The following is a 16,026-nucleotide window of genomic DNA, read 5'->3' as shown; positions in this document are numbered from 1 at the left end:
ACTGTTTTCAGCGACTGAGCGTTTGAAGTTGCATTTTCAGCAATGTTGGCATTTCGAAAAAAAATAACAGGCTAAAGAAGAAAAGATAGGGGTATAAGGATAAGGATCCACTTTAACACATTTTAAAATAAATTGAAAAATTAAACAATTAAACGGATGTCTGGCTGCCTTAAAATTTCGAAATAATTTTTGATTTAGAGTTTTACATCTTGCAAAAAAGTTTATTGCATCTGAATAGCATTTTTGCTTCCAATTCTAATAGTCTATTTTTCGGCATGAAACACTACTTTTTCCAGTAAATCTTTTCCAAAATCACAATAAACTAATTATCACCGGCTCGCATTCCATCAAATGCCCTAGTAACCAGTAGAAGGTCCCCTCTGGTGTTTGCAATTCGTCCAGGGCCCTGACCCTCCAAGCCCCCCGCGAGTCCAGGCTGCTGACCGAGAGGGAGGGGAGGGGGGTAGTTGCGGTTCAGTTCACCCAAATTGTTCAGAGGGTACTCTTCGTCTCCGCATTTGCCATACCACTCGAAGTCAACGAAAGACTAAAATTGTTTATTAAAGCTGGATCTTTTTAAATATCCCTCCTACAGTATCCCCCTCCTGATAAAAATTGTATCTCTTTAAGTATCCCCCCTCCTAGCAAAACCGTATCTCCTTAAGTACCCCCCTCCTAATAAAATCTGGATCTTATTAAATATCCCCTCCTAATGCAACGACTGCTAGATTTGTAAATTGTTGGGATTGCGGGGAAAAAGATACTACATGGAACTACATGAAACTAAATAAAACCCGTATTAAAAAAGCCGAGCATGAATTTGATCGAAAACCAGAGATTTTAGTTTGGATCCACGTAAAACATTATCTAAAAATTTAAATAAATCATATTTGATGTAGTTTCAAACTTCACTAAAAAAATAAGCAATTTCAAAATTAGCATGGATTTGGGGGGGGGGGGGGGGCGGACACCCTTCCTCACGGATTCAACCCCCTGCCAATCCAAAGAGTCCCCCTTTGTACTATTTTGAGATATCTATATTTGGTGACGGACCCTAAAAATTTTATAAAGGCGCCTTTGGCGCCAATATATACTAATTTTGAGCGGAGAGCGCGCCAAAAAAATTTTTTGGCCTGTTTTTCAAAATTTTGTCTGTGGCGCAGAAAATTTGACCAAAACAGGTTCTTTATAGTCAATTGGTAGAGCTCAGAAAATCAAATTGGCAAACCTAAAAAAAGGGGTCGACAAAATTTTCGAGCAAAATTTTCGACCCCCTCGAGAAAATCCTAGATCCGCCCCTGAACAATGGTGAGAAAATGATAATTCGACTTAAGCATTTTGAGTTGCTGTTAGAGTTAACTTATGGTCAGAGTCATCACCAAATTCTATTTTTTGCTGACATAGTTGGTATGCTGCGCTATTACTGTTGATTCCCTAAAAATTGATGGGCTACCGCGAAAAAAAAATGTGTTAAAAAGTTTTCGAAAACAGCTTTTGCTTTTGTTCTCATAAAATTTGCTGGACCCATTCTCAATGCATGCTTTTAGTAGTAAAATACCAGCAATTATACCTGTATCTGTTTTGTGATTAGTGGGAAACTTACCCCTCCATCGACATCCATATCCTTGGAGTATTTGCCCGGGTTCAGCAACACCTCCTGGTCCATGCCCAAGTCCAGACTCGTGACCGAATGGTACATCTGGCCCAGCAACTTGTATGACACTGAACAAAAGTTACTTTTTCGGCTCTCTGTCATTCCAATACTACCCCTCTCCCCTCCCCCTCACCCAAAAAAAACGAAAAAATAAATCATTTTCTGAGAGTGGGACTCACAAGTATGGTTTTATGGTGAACAGATGTTACCAGAGAACTTTTCACTGCGCAACATGTGTGTGTGTGTGTGTGTGTGTGTGTGTGTGTGTGTGTGTGTGTGTGTGTGTGTGTGTGCGAGTGTGTGTGTGTCTCTGTGAGAGTGATGGGAGAACGGGGACTAACCCAACTTGATGTAAGTAAAGGCGTAGTTCAAGTACACCGGGGATTCATAATTCACCAACATCTGTACACTCAAAGTGCACTTGAACACCCCGTACTCCAGCCCCTTGGCCGGAAGCACCAGTTCTGCAGTGTCGTTTCCGGGAAATGGGGGAGTGAATGACGCCCCAATGGACTTCCCGGTTCGTTCACTGTACTGCTGACAAGTCCACCACTTTCGGTTTTTAAGAGTGTCGTCGCAGTTGATAATGACGTTGCCGGTCAACTGAAAACATAGCCAACTGAAAGAGTCAGGAATTGATTGCTAAAAATAATTTCAATTAAAAAATAAGTGACCCTAAAGCTCTTGAATTTTTAAGATTGATGCTTCTTTATATAGAAGCCCTTGTAATATTGGTATCGGGGAGCGCAGTTTGTTTACTGAAGAAAAAATGCATTTAAATTGACCTTAAAGTCAAATCGAAAGTCAAACAAGAAGCATGACCAACTTTTAAAAACTTTGAGCTAAGGAGAGTGACAAAATATCTGTCCTTGGCGTGTGTTCAGTAAACTTTTGACTTTTTAAACAGCCATTTTTTTTGGGGGGGGGGGGGGAGTTTTCTAGGACTGTTCATTACGTAATGGTCTCATACGCTTATTTACCCGGGTTGACGTCCCCGGCTTATACAGTTTCATATATGAAGTCTATGGAAAAAATGCTTAACATAGAAAAATCATACAAAATTTCAGAATTCTTTTAAAAATTTTTAATGAACATTTTTGGTCTACCTGCCACTTTTGAAGCTTTCTGGTCTTTAAAAAAATAATTTACAATTCTTTTTATAAAAAATGCTTTTCATAAAAGTGTGCCCTTACGTACAGTATTCTTATATGTGAATTTTTGTGCGGCATTGTTCCTAATTTTTTCAGTTTTCGTACAACTCGTATAAATTTCGTATGATTGCTGAAATTTATTCGTAATGGCAATATAACGAAAAAGATCTATACTGAATGAAACTTTACTAAGTTTTTTGTACCATCTGAAAAATATTAATGATTCGAGCTCATGTTTAAAGTGAAAGTTCAACAGTAATCATTTTTTCGTAATTATGAGGGTTTGAAAACTGTCATATGTTTTCGGTGCCGTTAAGCATAAACGATGTTTTAATCCGTCTCAGATATTAACCTAAATTGAATTGACAATAGCTTTTTGGTTTTTATAAGGAAGCCTATAAGGAAGTCTGGTTATTCGGAGGCTCGCCTTGATATGAGCAACCTTGTTACAGTTCACTATCAAATATTTTTGAGACAGTTTCTTCAGTTTTGGATAAATTGTGTATTACCCTTCCATGACCAGGATTGCTAATGAAAAGACGTCAAAATTTCTGACAGTCTGTCCAAAATAATTGTTTTTTCGAAAATTGTTCATAAAAAATTCCGTTATGTCTGTAATATCCGGTGCGATAAATTGTAGAAAATACTCTATAATCTATCCCTCGCTGGCAAAAACGGTTTCAGATCAATTTCAGCATGAGAAAGTATGTAGAATAAAATGAGACCAATTTTAAAAAAGACTGAAGATTACATAGAAAAAATTACGATTGATTTGGATAAAAAATTGTCTCATTAAAAAAAAAATTTACCCAAATCGTTTTTAACTTCACTCAAAACTATTATTCCAGTATTTAGTTGTTTTTGTTTTCAAGGGGTTTTAAAAACATATTTAAATTGATTGATTTTCGAAGTTTTTGAGTTTGTGCTGCATTTATTTATTGCCAGTCATTTTTCATTTTACATCCATAGCGTCTGGTAGCATAATAAAAAGACCAAATATTTTTTGGAATGATTTAAGTTGCCATCTGATTTCTATTGACCATTTTGTTGATTTGTTGCTGAAATCTGCTGAAATCGATTTGCTCTAGATTTTTAGACACTAAAATAGATCTGCTTAGGGGCTATTAAAATGCAATAAAAGGGATTTTGGCAAGATGCGGATGGATTTCAACAAAACGGAAAATCCATCCAAATCGATCATAAACTGATCCAAGAATTTCAAAAAAGATAGATTTAATTCGACCCATTTCTATTGCTAAAATGTAAATTGTTAATCGATTTGGATCGAATTAAAGACAATTGAAGAGCAATTTAAATTCGTTAAAACTGATCCGAAACCATTTTCATTAGCGTGGGATAAATTCTTCGAGACAAAAAACGTTTGCAGATAATTTTTTTTAATAGCAAGAAAATTAAACTCAATTTTTTTAATAGTAATTTTCATATATTTAACTTACAAAATTGAAAATGTTTGTTTCCTATTTTAATTTAATTAGGTTTAAAATTATCCCCGTAAAACTTTTCTACAAAACTAAACAAATTAATGCACGGGACAGAGTTTTTCGGGGAAAATCTTAAACCTAATTAAATCAAAATAGGTAACAAATACTTTCCAAACAAATAAAGATAAGAAAATTACTATTAAAAAAATTTGAATTTAATTTTCTTGCTAATAAAAACCTACAAAATTATCTGCAAACGCTTTTTTGTCTCAAATTTGTATTAATTTGTTTGGTTTTGTAGAAAAATTTTAGATTTGTGATAAAAAATATTTGAATATACTGACGAAGTTCTTGTCCTTGTTGTATATCCTGTGGGGTGCGAAGACTTCCGATCCCCTGTAGTCGATGGACACAATGGGGAAGCCACAAGTGATGGGATCCATGCGGGAGAACTCGTACACTGTGTGCACCTGTGGAACAGAAAATTAAAAAAAAACGAACAGGGTGCAAGTCTGATAGCTGGGTCCCTAACATTCAAATGGGTCCCTGAAGAGTTTTATCTTCAAGAAGATGGGTTCCTAAACCTTCCGAAGTAGGGTGGGCACTTTGTTTAATGGTGTTTTCGAAATTTTCTCTGAAATTCTGGGAGCTATCTTTCATACTTCTTATTTTCAGGGGGGAGATTGAAAGTTGCGAAAAAAAGATTGTTCATTTGGTTAAAAGTAACACTTTTCAGCCAATCAGATTTGAGCATGGTGCCTCACTGCTTGAATTTGCCATTTAGTTTTAGGTGGATGACTGTTACTCACCTCTCCTACGGGGTTCCAGCAGAAGTAGTTTAAAAGGTACGACTTCTGGTCTGCGCCGAAGTGCTTCTTCACTTGAATAACGTTCTCCCTTATTACTCTGTTGGGCAAATTGGTCTGGGCTGTGTCCCCCTCCCCCTGCCACCCCTCCCAGTCCACTCCGTCTTCAGAGTCCTCTCTCTGGTTGTTCATCATGTACATGTAGCTGCAATAGAGATTTGTTTCTTTTTCTCAGATGTCATTTATGAATCAAGTTGGATTCTAAGAAGTAAGCATTTTTAAAAAAAAACTTTTGGTGCTATTTTGATAATTAACTTTTTCCAATCAGAAATTTTTACCACGAGCTCTGAACTGATTTGTATTGAACACGAGGAAACGAAAAAAAAGTTTGCAGTTAATTGCGTCTAAAAATCGAAACTGAGTCACATTTAGTTTGAAACCGAAAACGAAAGCCCTTCACAATTTTTGTAATACTTTTTTCTCATTTGGGTACATTTTCCCTCCTCGTACTTGTCCCAAAAATAATCCCACCACGCTTACAATCCTTTCCCCATACTTAGCCTTCCTTACACCTGTTTAAAACCATCACCCCCCTCCCCCCTCCTCTTTTTTCTCCAAAAACTTCGAATTTTTAGTTAGCCATTACTGGCAGATTTTTGTCTTATCATCTGGAAAATTCTGATAACCGAAACTCAAAACTGAAAAAAATTTTATCATTCAGCAAATTTTTCTTACCTTAAAAGAGATATATTTTTGGGACTGCTTTGATCACTATAATTCAAATTGCGATTTTCAAGGAGCGATATTTTTAGTTCTAATAAATTTTACGGGGCAAATTAAATCTTTCCAAACTAGTATGAGGCTAGCAATTTACTCTTTTCAACACATCAGCAGATAAACATATGTCAATTTTCTTTTTCGTGGTATGTGCGAGGAATTATTAAAGAAAAACATTGCTTTTTTTATATTGTTTGCAGATTCCCAACAATTATTACGCAAATTTTTTTTCAACGACGCTAAAAAGTGGCTGGAACATTTAGATTTTTTCCTTGATACTGGCAGCCGTGTATGGTTATAAGGTTGAAATGAGAAGCCTTGTTGTTTTAGGACTTCCAACAGAGTAAAAAAATCATCTGCAAAACTTTTCAAAAAGTTATTATAAAAATTCTTAGAAAACTTCAATGTTTTTAATGCCAATGTAATTTTTCATAGATTTGTCACGACAGAACACGACAAAAAGCCGCTGAAAAAAATGCAATAAAAATCATAATTAAGCCTCCAGCCAGCAAAAATTCGGCAAGGTCTCAGATTCAAAACTACGACCTAGAGATTATGAATCTCACACACGAGCCACTCCATCACGGACGCTTAATATCTGCCAAACACAAGCCACAAATAAAGCAGAGAACAGATGCTATGAAATTTTCAATGCTATCACTTTCATTTGCGAGTTAGCTTAGAAAAAAAAGAAGGTTCGTAATAATACACTACGCTGATGGCTAGTGTAATAAACTGTAGGGAAGTTTTTTTTTTAATTTCAAATAAAACCAAAATTTTTAGCAAATTGAGAATTTGATTACTTATAATTTTACAGCGAAGTTTTTTTTGTGATTTTTTTTGGATTCAACATCACTCTTAAAATCAAATATTGACGCCACTAGCTGTTTCGTTGGCTCTTCAAGTAAGGGTGAAAGCTTTTTTGTAACTGTAATATACACACCCTTCGGATTTCTGTATCAAATGTTATATCAAAGTTTAAATTAAACTGACGCATTTTCATTGGCCCAGGCGTTGCTAGAGTTAGACTGACTGTTGCATCTGTCATATCCATTTCTCAGGTTTCCGTCGGGATCGGGTGCCTAATACAAACAAACATTTATTTCCGGTTTCCCACTTTTTTCGCTATTTTCCTGTCTGCGCACAATAAAATCTTAAGAAATAAAAACATTCTGCAAAGTCGTTGCATTATCTGAAGGAATTATTGACTAATCTTCCTTTGACTTAAGCTCTTTGCTGTCAAAATTTGTAAGTTCAAACTGAAATCATAAAAATTTTACCATCATTTGCAGATTCATTTAATCATAGGGAAGCACACAGTTTTGATTCGAAACTAAAATGAATCACCAAAAAATTTTGCGATGATTATCACTAAAAAATATCGAGAACTTTGTACCGTTTCTAAGATATGATTTGAAGATAGAATTGTTAGAAAGCTACCCCGGTGTTGAGATCTTCGCTGTCGTAAAAGGATTGCAGGAATGCCAGAGGCTGTGTGCATCCCTCGCAGAAAGTGAAGCAACAAGTCTTCCAACCTGAAATCAAATACTTCTTCCATTTTTACTCCAGCTTAAGAAAAAAACTTAAATTTCATCAAAAAAATTTGAAAAATTTTTGAAAAAAAAAAATGATTCCCGAATTTTTGATATCATAGCAAAAAAATTACAGCAGACGAAAATTCACCCGGTGCTACTTTTCAATTCATTTATTACTTGCTCAACCACCTGCTATTTTTGTTTAATTTAAAAAATTTGGTTGACAATTTTATTTAAATTTGACATTGTTGAGTTGTACTTACCCACATCTTCGAGTACCAGAGTGGCTTCGACAGTGTCCTCTAGCTTCCAAACTGAACTGACTGCCCTAACTTGAGGAACAGAAGGCGCCAGGGCAATTCGGTACACATAGCCATCGGAAGACACGATCGGGTGTAGAACCGCTACGTGAACAAACTAATTGAAGAACCCACTAGGGAATTAAATAAGATAATAGTACCATAGAAAGGGGAATTGTTTGAGTAGAGAGGAGCTATGAATCGCTGAGAGAAAAGGGAGCTCATGAAATTTTGCTTATGGTTTTTTCTATTAATTGCCAGGTATTCTTGAAACGATGTTTCAATAAATAACTTTTCAAGAATAACAAGAATTTCTGTAATTTATTTTTAACAAGTGGGAAAATTACCTGCGTTCGGGCCTGAATCATCGTTCTGAAGTGGGTGTGAAAGTCGCACTGCCAATGATCCCAGCTCCACATAGTTTTGAAGACCATAGGTCTAAATTGATGAAAATTGAAAGCAAAATGGAGAAAGTGGAACATTGATTTAGTTCTTCATAGGAGTGGTTCATAGGGGGATAAGGGGGATATGGGGGGATAGGGGGGGGGGGGGGTCGGGGGGGGGGTGATAGGGGGGATAGGGGGGACTGGTAGTTGAAGAGAACATAATTCCATATCAAATCATAGTTCTAAGACCAGTATTATCTTTGAATCAAATGGGGTACAAAAATACAAAGACGGCTGACTCATGCTTCTGGACAATATCTTTTCGAGCAAGAATTAACATCGAAAAAAAAAGATTCATAGTCTCTCACCTCACTACATATACTGAACCATTTCTGAGCCATTTTTAGTGAAATATTTCTAAACCCTTTCCAGGGGCGGATCTAGGATTTTGGCGACCTTTTTATTTAGGTCGACCAAATTGATTCTCTTCTCCGAGCCTCTCCTAAAGCTTTAAAAAGACGCTGTTTTGGCCAAATATTTTTTTGCTCCGCAGGCAATTTTTTGAAAAAACATGTCAAAAAAGCCGTTTTTGGGCACTTTAGAAAAATTTTGGTCGGCCAAAAATGGATTTCTCAAAAAGTACCAAAGGGGGGACCCTTTGAGTCGGCAGGGGGGCTGACTCTTCCTAAATCTTTATTTTTAAACATTATACTGAAACATTTTTTTTGAAAACTCTTTTGTCAGAAAATACTACATTTTTTTTGAAACAAGGTTTTTTCAAAAAAAATAGTGGTCCATTTTTTATGAAACGTTTTTTTTCGAAACATACTGTTTTTTGAAACAAAATTTCGGTAAAAACCGTTTTTGAAATCAAAACTAAAAACGGCAAGCTAATTAGCTTTTTTTGTACCAGAGTTATCTCTCTACATCTGAAGAACAAATATTCCGATTGAATTTTAGACTCAGTTACCGAGTAGTAGAATTTGTGTAATGCAACTGGTGAGTTGATCTTCACTTCTTCAGGCATATCTGACTCATCGTTCCACTGCCACTCAAAAGTTTGATTCACCATAGCTGAATAAAAATTACAAATTTTGAGATTTTTCTATGTAATCTTGTTGATATTTTTTATTTATAGTACGAAACAATCAAAACTATATTAAATTTTTGGAAACCAACTAGAAATTTGGGTCGGTCTTATCCTGTGGTACTCGTATTTGTTCAAGTGAACGAAGCACACATAAGTATTCAATTTAAAACAAGGATAGCCGGTTGCTGTGCGAATAGCACAGAAAGTTCCGACCATAGTCTAATAAAAATACAAAAAAAATCAAATTAGTAACGACTAAAAAGGCTTCTATATGATATATCACTCGACCCTATCCGATTATTATTTGTGGTACCTGATTTTGCGTGGGAAACCCACCCGAATACTAAGTTCCTCCCCATTTGCAAGGGTCGGAACAGTTAAATTCTTTAAGACAATAATGAGTTCGAATGAGTGACACAACGCGTTTTTTTCTGGTATTAAGTTTTAATCAATGATTTAATGGCGGTAGGCTAACAAGCCGAAGGGCCAACAAACCGACAATAGTATTACCACTCCAACAAGTGGAAAACTTATATTGTTATGCAACAACAACAGATTATCACTATTGCTATCCAGCTGTTAGGTAATTCCTACTGTTACGTAACAATGTCATTTCCGCTCCAAAATATGGCGGTTCGTAGACATGGCGGTTTGCTGATTATCCGCAGACTCAATGGTTTTAAACTAACTTGAAGTTTGATTCAATCAATATTTTAATGGTTTGAAACTAACTTGATGTTTGATTCAATCAATATTTTAATGGTTTGAAACTAACTTGATGTTTGATTCATTGTAATCCTGTGGTAGTGATATCTGTTCAGGTATATTTTGCAGTTGGTATCTGTGGTCGGATAGTCACACACTGTGGAATCAGATGGAAACGTGACTGGATCTTCTTCCATCACTTGTCCCTCTAGCATAGACACGAATTCCTCAATTTGCACGCCTGTGATTCTCTCGTAAACACACACCTACGAGTACGACACAACAAAACTTTTGTATCCTACGAGCACGACACAGCAAAATAATTTTTAACGAAAACCTATTTTTTTAAAACTTATTCCTGAAAAGAAACCGCTCAATCATAAAACTTTTGCTCATTATGATTCGAATGCCCGGAAAAATCTGTTTTTCTTGATTTCAAAACATGTAATTTTTTAAGTTAGAGAAGTTCGTATAGGCTACATGATAGCAAAAACAGAGAAATGCAATTAAGAGAATGTTTGCATAGGTCACAATAGAAAACTCAACAAGTCTTCGTGTTTTTGAAAAAAAAACCGATTGATGGTGAACCGGTTAAACTTTCACAAAAATGTTTGATAATTTTGATGCTTAATGCTATAACTATCCGTCAAAGTTAAGGGCTAGAATAAGTTTCCTTTAATTTAAACATTCCCATTGTTTTGATCAAAACTCCTCAAAATTTTTTATTCGGCTAGTTCACGCCACCACACTCAGGTTATAGCAAAATAAATGTTGGTTTATCAATTTTTAAGCTTATTTTCACGACCCAAATTTATCCAAAGTGTCTTCTGTTTTAATTGTCTAATTGTTTTGTTGCTAATGGAACCAGTTCTAAACTAGTTTTTATGAACCAATTATTTTATTGATAGATTATCACTATAAAATATTAATAACTAACCAATCATATTCAATCTCTAACATTGTCACTTATTTGTAAGTGCTGAAACTACTTGTAGTTTCAGCACCAGAACAATTTGAATAAAAATTTGAATACAGTTGTTCTCCTTCTGGATAAACTCCAAGACCTAGCTCGCATGAACCAGTACCCTCTAGATCCATGGAGACTAGGAGACATAAGAGTAAGATTTAGATAGCCACTTGAGGTCTAAATCAGAAAAACTGAAAGTTTTGTTGTCAGCTTCTTTTCTTGAGTTAAGATCAAAAGTAGACATTTTGTTAGATAAAGACAGATACCAAACATACAGGCACTTATTCACTATTTGTCATAAGATTGCCATTTTATCTATTGCATCTAGGTGGGCTTAACGCTCGCTCAAATTGACAAGAATAAACAGTCATAAAACTTAGCCTGGCGCTTAATTTTTACTCAGAAGCAAAAAATGTTAACAGAAAAACGTCAGTCTGGTTGAAAGACACCAGTTTTGATTAAATCTTAAAAAACTGGTTGAGAGACATCCGCTTCGTTAAAAGTTTGCCTAAGAAAAAGACAACTCCAAGCAACTTGAAAGATAGACGGAAAAAAATTAACAGTTATCCAAGTCATCCATAAATTTTTACAAGCGAGTCAGCAGGAAATCATTTGAGAGAGCACATACTGAGGATCTGGTCAGATGAAGAACTTTTTTTGAGATGGAGAACCTTTTCGTAAAATGAGATTAATTGAACGTGAAAAAAAAAACAAATTTTTGATCAAAACTTGGCAGCTAAAATCTCAATGTCATGTTTGCTATACAAACAGAAGAAAACTAAAATATGGCAAATGATTTGATAAATTGACCTGAAATTAAAAATTTTACGCGGAAAAAAGAGGTCAGGTCGGCGCATTTTGCTAATGGACAGGAGAACAGTAAAAACAAAAACCAGGGATTTAAAAATCAGACAATTGGGGGAACTCAAGCTGGCGAAAAAGCTGAATCGTCGCTTTGTGGGGATCTACACAGTCATCGTCCAACGCGTTTAAGGAGTGTCCTTGTTTTTATACCCACCGAAGACGGAGTGCGGACTGAGCCAAAAACAAGCAAAAAAACTGATTGATAGTTTTTCATCATATAAGTGAAAACAGAAGACAATTAATAGTAGCAACCAGAAACGAAAAAAGCTGGAAGCCGAAATTGAAGAAAAAGAAGGTCAAATGGCCGCAGCAAGGAACAAATGAAAGCTGAAGTTGAACAGCCCAGATATCAGAGAGAAGTGAGATTTAATTACACAAAAATTTTGAAAAAAATGCCGGTCAATCACAACCCATATAACTAAGTATACTTTTGCGAAACCAACAAATACGGCCATGTCAACTTATGGGTTCAAAGTATTGACCCTAATCAGCCAGCCATTGAGAGCAGGGCCAAGACATCCCGACACAGAGAGGTTTTTTTCGCGGCAATAAAACTTTTGATCCCTTAACAAAAAATCAATCAAATTCATTCATTTTACTTCAGTCCAAACAGCAATTATCAGCCACAGTAGCTCATGAATCAGGGTGACTTAAACTTCAAACTACTCTGAGCTGAAACTGGCGGAGTTCCAGTTTCAGCTTAGGTAGTTTGAATCGCTCGAGTTGTCGCGTTTTTCCTAGCAACTTTAGATAGCAAAAAGAAGCTTTAAAATAAACATAAAAACGCTAAAAGCCAAAAAAACTGAAGTGAAAATCCACGAATTGAGCTATTTCAAAGAAAAATATTTGTTAGTTTGGCAGAAATATAATAAAAATTTTTGAAGGTTTATCAGTTTAGCAAACGCACAACTGAAGAAAAATCAAAGTCGACCCAAAAAAAAACGCGCAATCGGTGTCATTCTAGAAATTTCTCAAGTTGTACCAAAATCAGTAAACTCCACTCTTGATTTCAATTATTTACTTTTTATTTGAGAAAAAGCAGTCACAATAAATCTCGCTAAGTTATTGCAGTAATTGGTTGAATAAAATAGCATCCGTGCACGTTGAATTGGTGATGCAGTTGTCTAATTCTACAAATCACTATTATTGAAATTTGGAGGAAATAATTTCAAGCAAAAAATCACCAATTTTTACAGGGTGCTCACAAAATATTCGAAAAAAGGAAAAGCAAGCAATCAAGGAATTGTCCAAACTTTTGAAATATTAATTCAATACGCGTAAATGAAAAGTATCCAAAGGTAAACTTGAGTGTCAAGCAAAAAAAGGTTAATCTTACAAAAATAAGTTCCAGCTCAAACCAAAAAAAAAGATTTCGTAGTTTTTGGAAATTTCCTGACCAACGTCGTCTTCATTCAGCAGCAGCGAACTGTTGCAGCTATTCAAACAGCCCTAGATTTTTTTTACCCAGAATAAAAAGTATGAATAGAAAAAATAGAAAAGAGCTTCTTTTTGCACCAACGGATTGATTGTTTCCCATATCGTTGAGAAATCTCTCAAAAACTCAAACTCATCGAATTAGGCAAGTGAGAGTAAGTTATCCTCAAATTCATGGACCTTCAAGCATGAAATTGATAACAGAGGCGAAGCTTAGCTTCGTGCCACTTGCGATTCAACACAATCTTAAAAAAGCAAAAGTCGAAAAAAATGAAAGTAATGAAAACAACTAGGTAAACCAAAAGTTTTCGTATTTCTCGATGAAGAACACCTAGGGCCCAGCTAAAGCTGGAGGTACATGATTGATATGTTCTGAATTTATTATACTGCTGCGGGACTTCAAAAAAGCTTTCAAAATTTGAAAATTTTTACTTGTTCGAAGTTCATAACTTCTTATAAAATAATAGCAAATTATAAAAGTAAGCTTCCATAATCTGATGGATAATTAAACCTATGATATCAGATTTGGCCAGATAGTTATAGAGAAAAGTCCGAAAACGATCGACACATCCTAAAGTTGACATTTCCGAGAATCATATCTTTTTGTTCAGAAAAATGGAGCGTAACCGCTTATGCAGAACAGATTAACGCAATCTCTTTAATCGATTGATTCAAAAAACCCAAGTTTAAAAGGGTGACTCTCGAGAAAAAAAAAATAATCAAAGTTTTGACTTTTCCAAGGACCAGAACTTTTTGTGACATTTTACTCTTTATCTCCATTGAACCCACAAACTCAGGTTTGGGAGGTTAGTGTTTGAGAAAATATAGAGAAAAATTCAAGAAACAGTAAAAAAAATCAACATTTTGTTTATTCTAAGGGCCATAATTTATGTGTGAAAAAGCCTTGGCGTAGCCGCTTATGGATTTTTCAAATCCGTTCTACTCATTGAAACCATAATCTCAGTTTTGTTTCTGACAAAACGTAAAAAAAAATCAAAAACATTGGTCAAATATTCCCCCACAAACTTTTTCGATGACTGTAGACAAAGGAGCAAAGCGCAAAAAAGACCAGTGGAGCATGCAGTCTACAAAAATGTAGGCGGTCTTTCTATGGATACCACTTTTGTGAAAATGGGTAGAAGGGATTAAAACTGACAAAATATTCCAAAGCTTCTCAACAAAATGAAGTAAACAAAAACCCAATACCATACACTTTCATATTACTTATTTTTTATCAAACAGGAATTCTGGGCAAAAATTCGAAGCAAGACATTTGAAAATCAATATAGCAGCTGAACAAACTTTACGAAAAGGAAACAAGGCCGACAATTTTTGACCAGACACCAGTTAACCCGAAAAAAAACTGATTTTGCAGCAGCATATGAAAAACTGATTTTGTTAAACTAGTTTTCAACCAGAAAAAAGTCTACATTTCGATTTGATATCGCTTGCTAATCGCAAGCGTCATCAAATAGGGATCCCTGTCAATGTAATCGCAAGCGTACTCAAATAGGTATCCCTGTCAAATCACAAAATTGGCCGAAGTCAGATCTATTCAGACTTTCAATCAGCCCTTCAGTTTAATCGGACCCGACAAAATTGAGTTCAAGAGTTGAAAAGACAGTACATAAACCTCTGGCTCGTTCCCAATTAGCCAATACGAATGAGAAGTAAACGCGTGATCCTAGATTAAGGTGTGTTCGGTCTCATTAGACCATTAAATAAAAAACCACGGAGTGAATATATTGCTAGGTTGATGGCAAGTTGGCGTTCATCGAAATAGCTGACCAAAATCGGCAACATCAAAGCATCTGCACAGCTAACCATCACAGGTGGCGTTACCTTGGCTAAAAAACTGAAAAATATGGACATGGAGTGATAAGCATCCGACTTCTCAGTGAATGGCGGATCAAAAACCATTAAAGTGGCCATATGCAAAATGCAATCGAGCACTTATCGAAAGTGAAAAAACGAGTTTGGACATTTTAAAAAAAAATTTTGTCTAAATTTGTCTGAAAAACGAAATAATTTGGACTGCGTTTTCGCCGGTGCTTAGACAGCGCTTAAAAACAGCAATCAGGGTTGAAAAAGCTGCAAATTGATTACCTGAATCCCACGAGCTTTCTTTCAAGTGTTCAAATTCGGCTGGAAAAAGCTCAGAACTCTGACAGTGGTCGTCGGAGCAGTTAAAATTTTTGAATTGCGTGAGCAGTAACCAGCCAAGTCGAGATATTGCTGAAAAACCGCCCAAAAACTGCAATGAGAACCACCCCTAATCATGCTTGAAATTTTCTCCAACTTTGTTAGAAAAACGCCTAAAGCAGGTAAAGGTTACAGAGCAGTTTTTGAGCGTGTGTTTATGTTTATCCTCCACATTATTCCAACAGTGCTTAGAAAAACTGGTGAAAAATCTCAGTGAATTCACACTCAATGAAACATCTGATCACGTGTTTTGACTCACCCTTTGCTTGAACCGGATCATCGAAATGACATTGCTGACAGTAAGCGTCACATTGCGACATCCACTCGAAGTGTAGACAACATTAAACACTATGGGGTTGCTGGGAGTGTGCGCACCAGACACCAAATCCACTGATTGCAAGTCCTCGACATCGGGATCCCAGTCGAAGTACGCAGTCGCATTGGTTGGAAAAAAGTCTACAAAGTGGGCGGCCTCTGCTGTGGGGATTATAAGACTGACGTCCAGCACACCTGTAATTAATTTGAAATTATTTAAAATAATTTGCAAAATTTATTTTATGCGTAAAAAAAGTGTTGATTTTTATTGAGCCACGTCATTTGGAGATACCAAACTCTTCCGAAACCACGAAAAACCCAATTTTGCAATGAAAAATTAGCATAACCGACAAACTTAAAACCGACAAAAAAAATTCTGAGAAAGTTTTGGAAATTGAA

General features: G+C 35.8%; 1 protein-coding gene across 2 annotated transcripts in view; it reads right to left on the bottom strand.

The window, feature by feature from the left end:
• LOC134838971 (uncharacterized) overlaps positions 1-16,026 on the bottom strand; it is a 113,702-nt gene that overhangs the window by 54,571 nt on the left and 43,105 nt on the right. For both annotated transcript variants that reach the window (XM_063854343.1, XM_063854344.1), the window contains 12 exons: positions 15,572-15,822; positions 9,916-10,111; positions 9,021-9,124; positions 8,012-8,102; positions 7,629-7,769; positions 7,271-7,365; positions 6,824-6,912; positions 5,057-5,258; positions 4,592-4,717; positions 1,996-2,257; positions 1,604-1,722; positions 334-547 (listed from right to left, as the gene is read on the bottom strand). In XM_063854343.1, coding sequence (XP_063710413.1) covers positions 334-547; positions 1,604-1,722; positions 1,996-2,257; positions 4,592-4,717; positions 5,057-5,258; positions 6,824-6,912; positions 7,271-7,365; positions 7,629-7,769; positions 8,012-8,102; positions 9,021-9,124; positions 9,916-10,111; positions 15,572-15,822 — 1,890 coding nt within the window. The remainder of the gene's footprint in view (positions 1-333; positions 548-1,603; positions 1,723-1,995; positions 2,258-4,591; positions 4,718-5,056; positions 5,259-6,823; positions 6,913-7,270; positions 7,366-7,628; positions 7,770-8,011; positions 8,103-9,020; positions 9,125-9,915; positions 10,112-15,571; positions 15,823-16,026) is intronic.

This window comes from Symsagittifera roscoffensis, chromosome 2, assembly GCF_963678635.1.
Source record: "Symsagittifera roscoffensis chromosome 2, txSymRosc1.1, whole genome shotgun sequence".
Taxonomy (NCBI): Eukaryota; Metazoa; Xenacoelomorpha; order Acoela; family Convolutidae; genus Symsagittifera; species Symsagittifera roscoffensis.
Note: the sequence above shows the minus strand (reverse complement) of the source record. Positions and strands in the feature narration are given on the sequence as shown.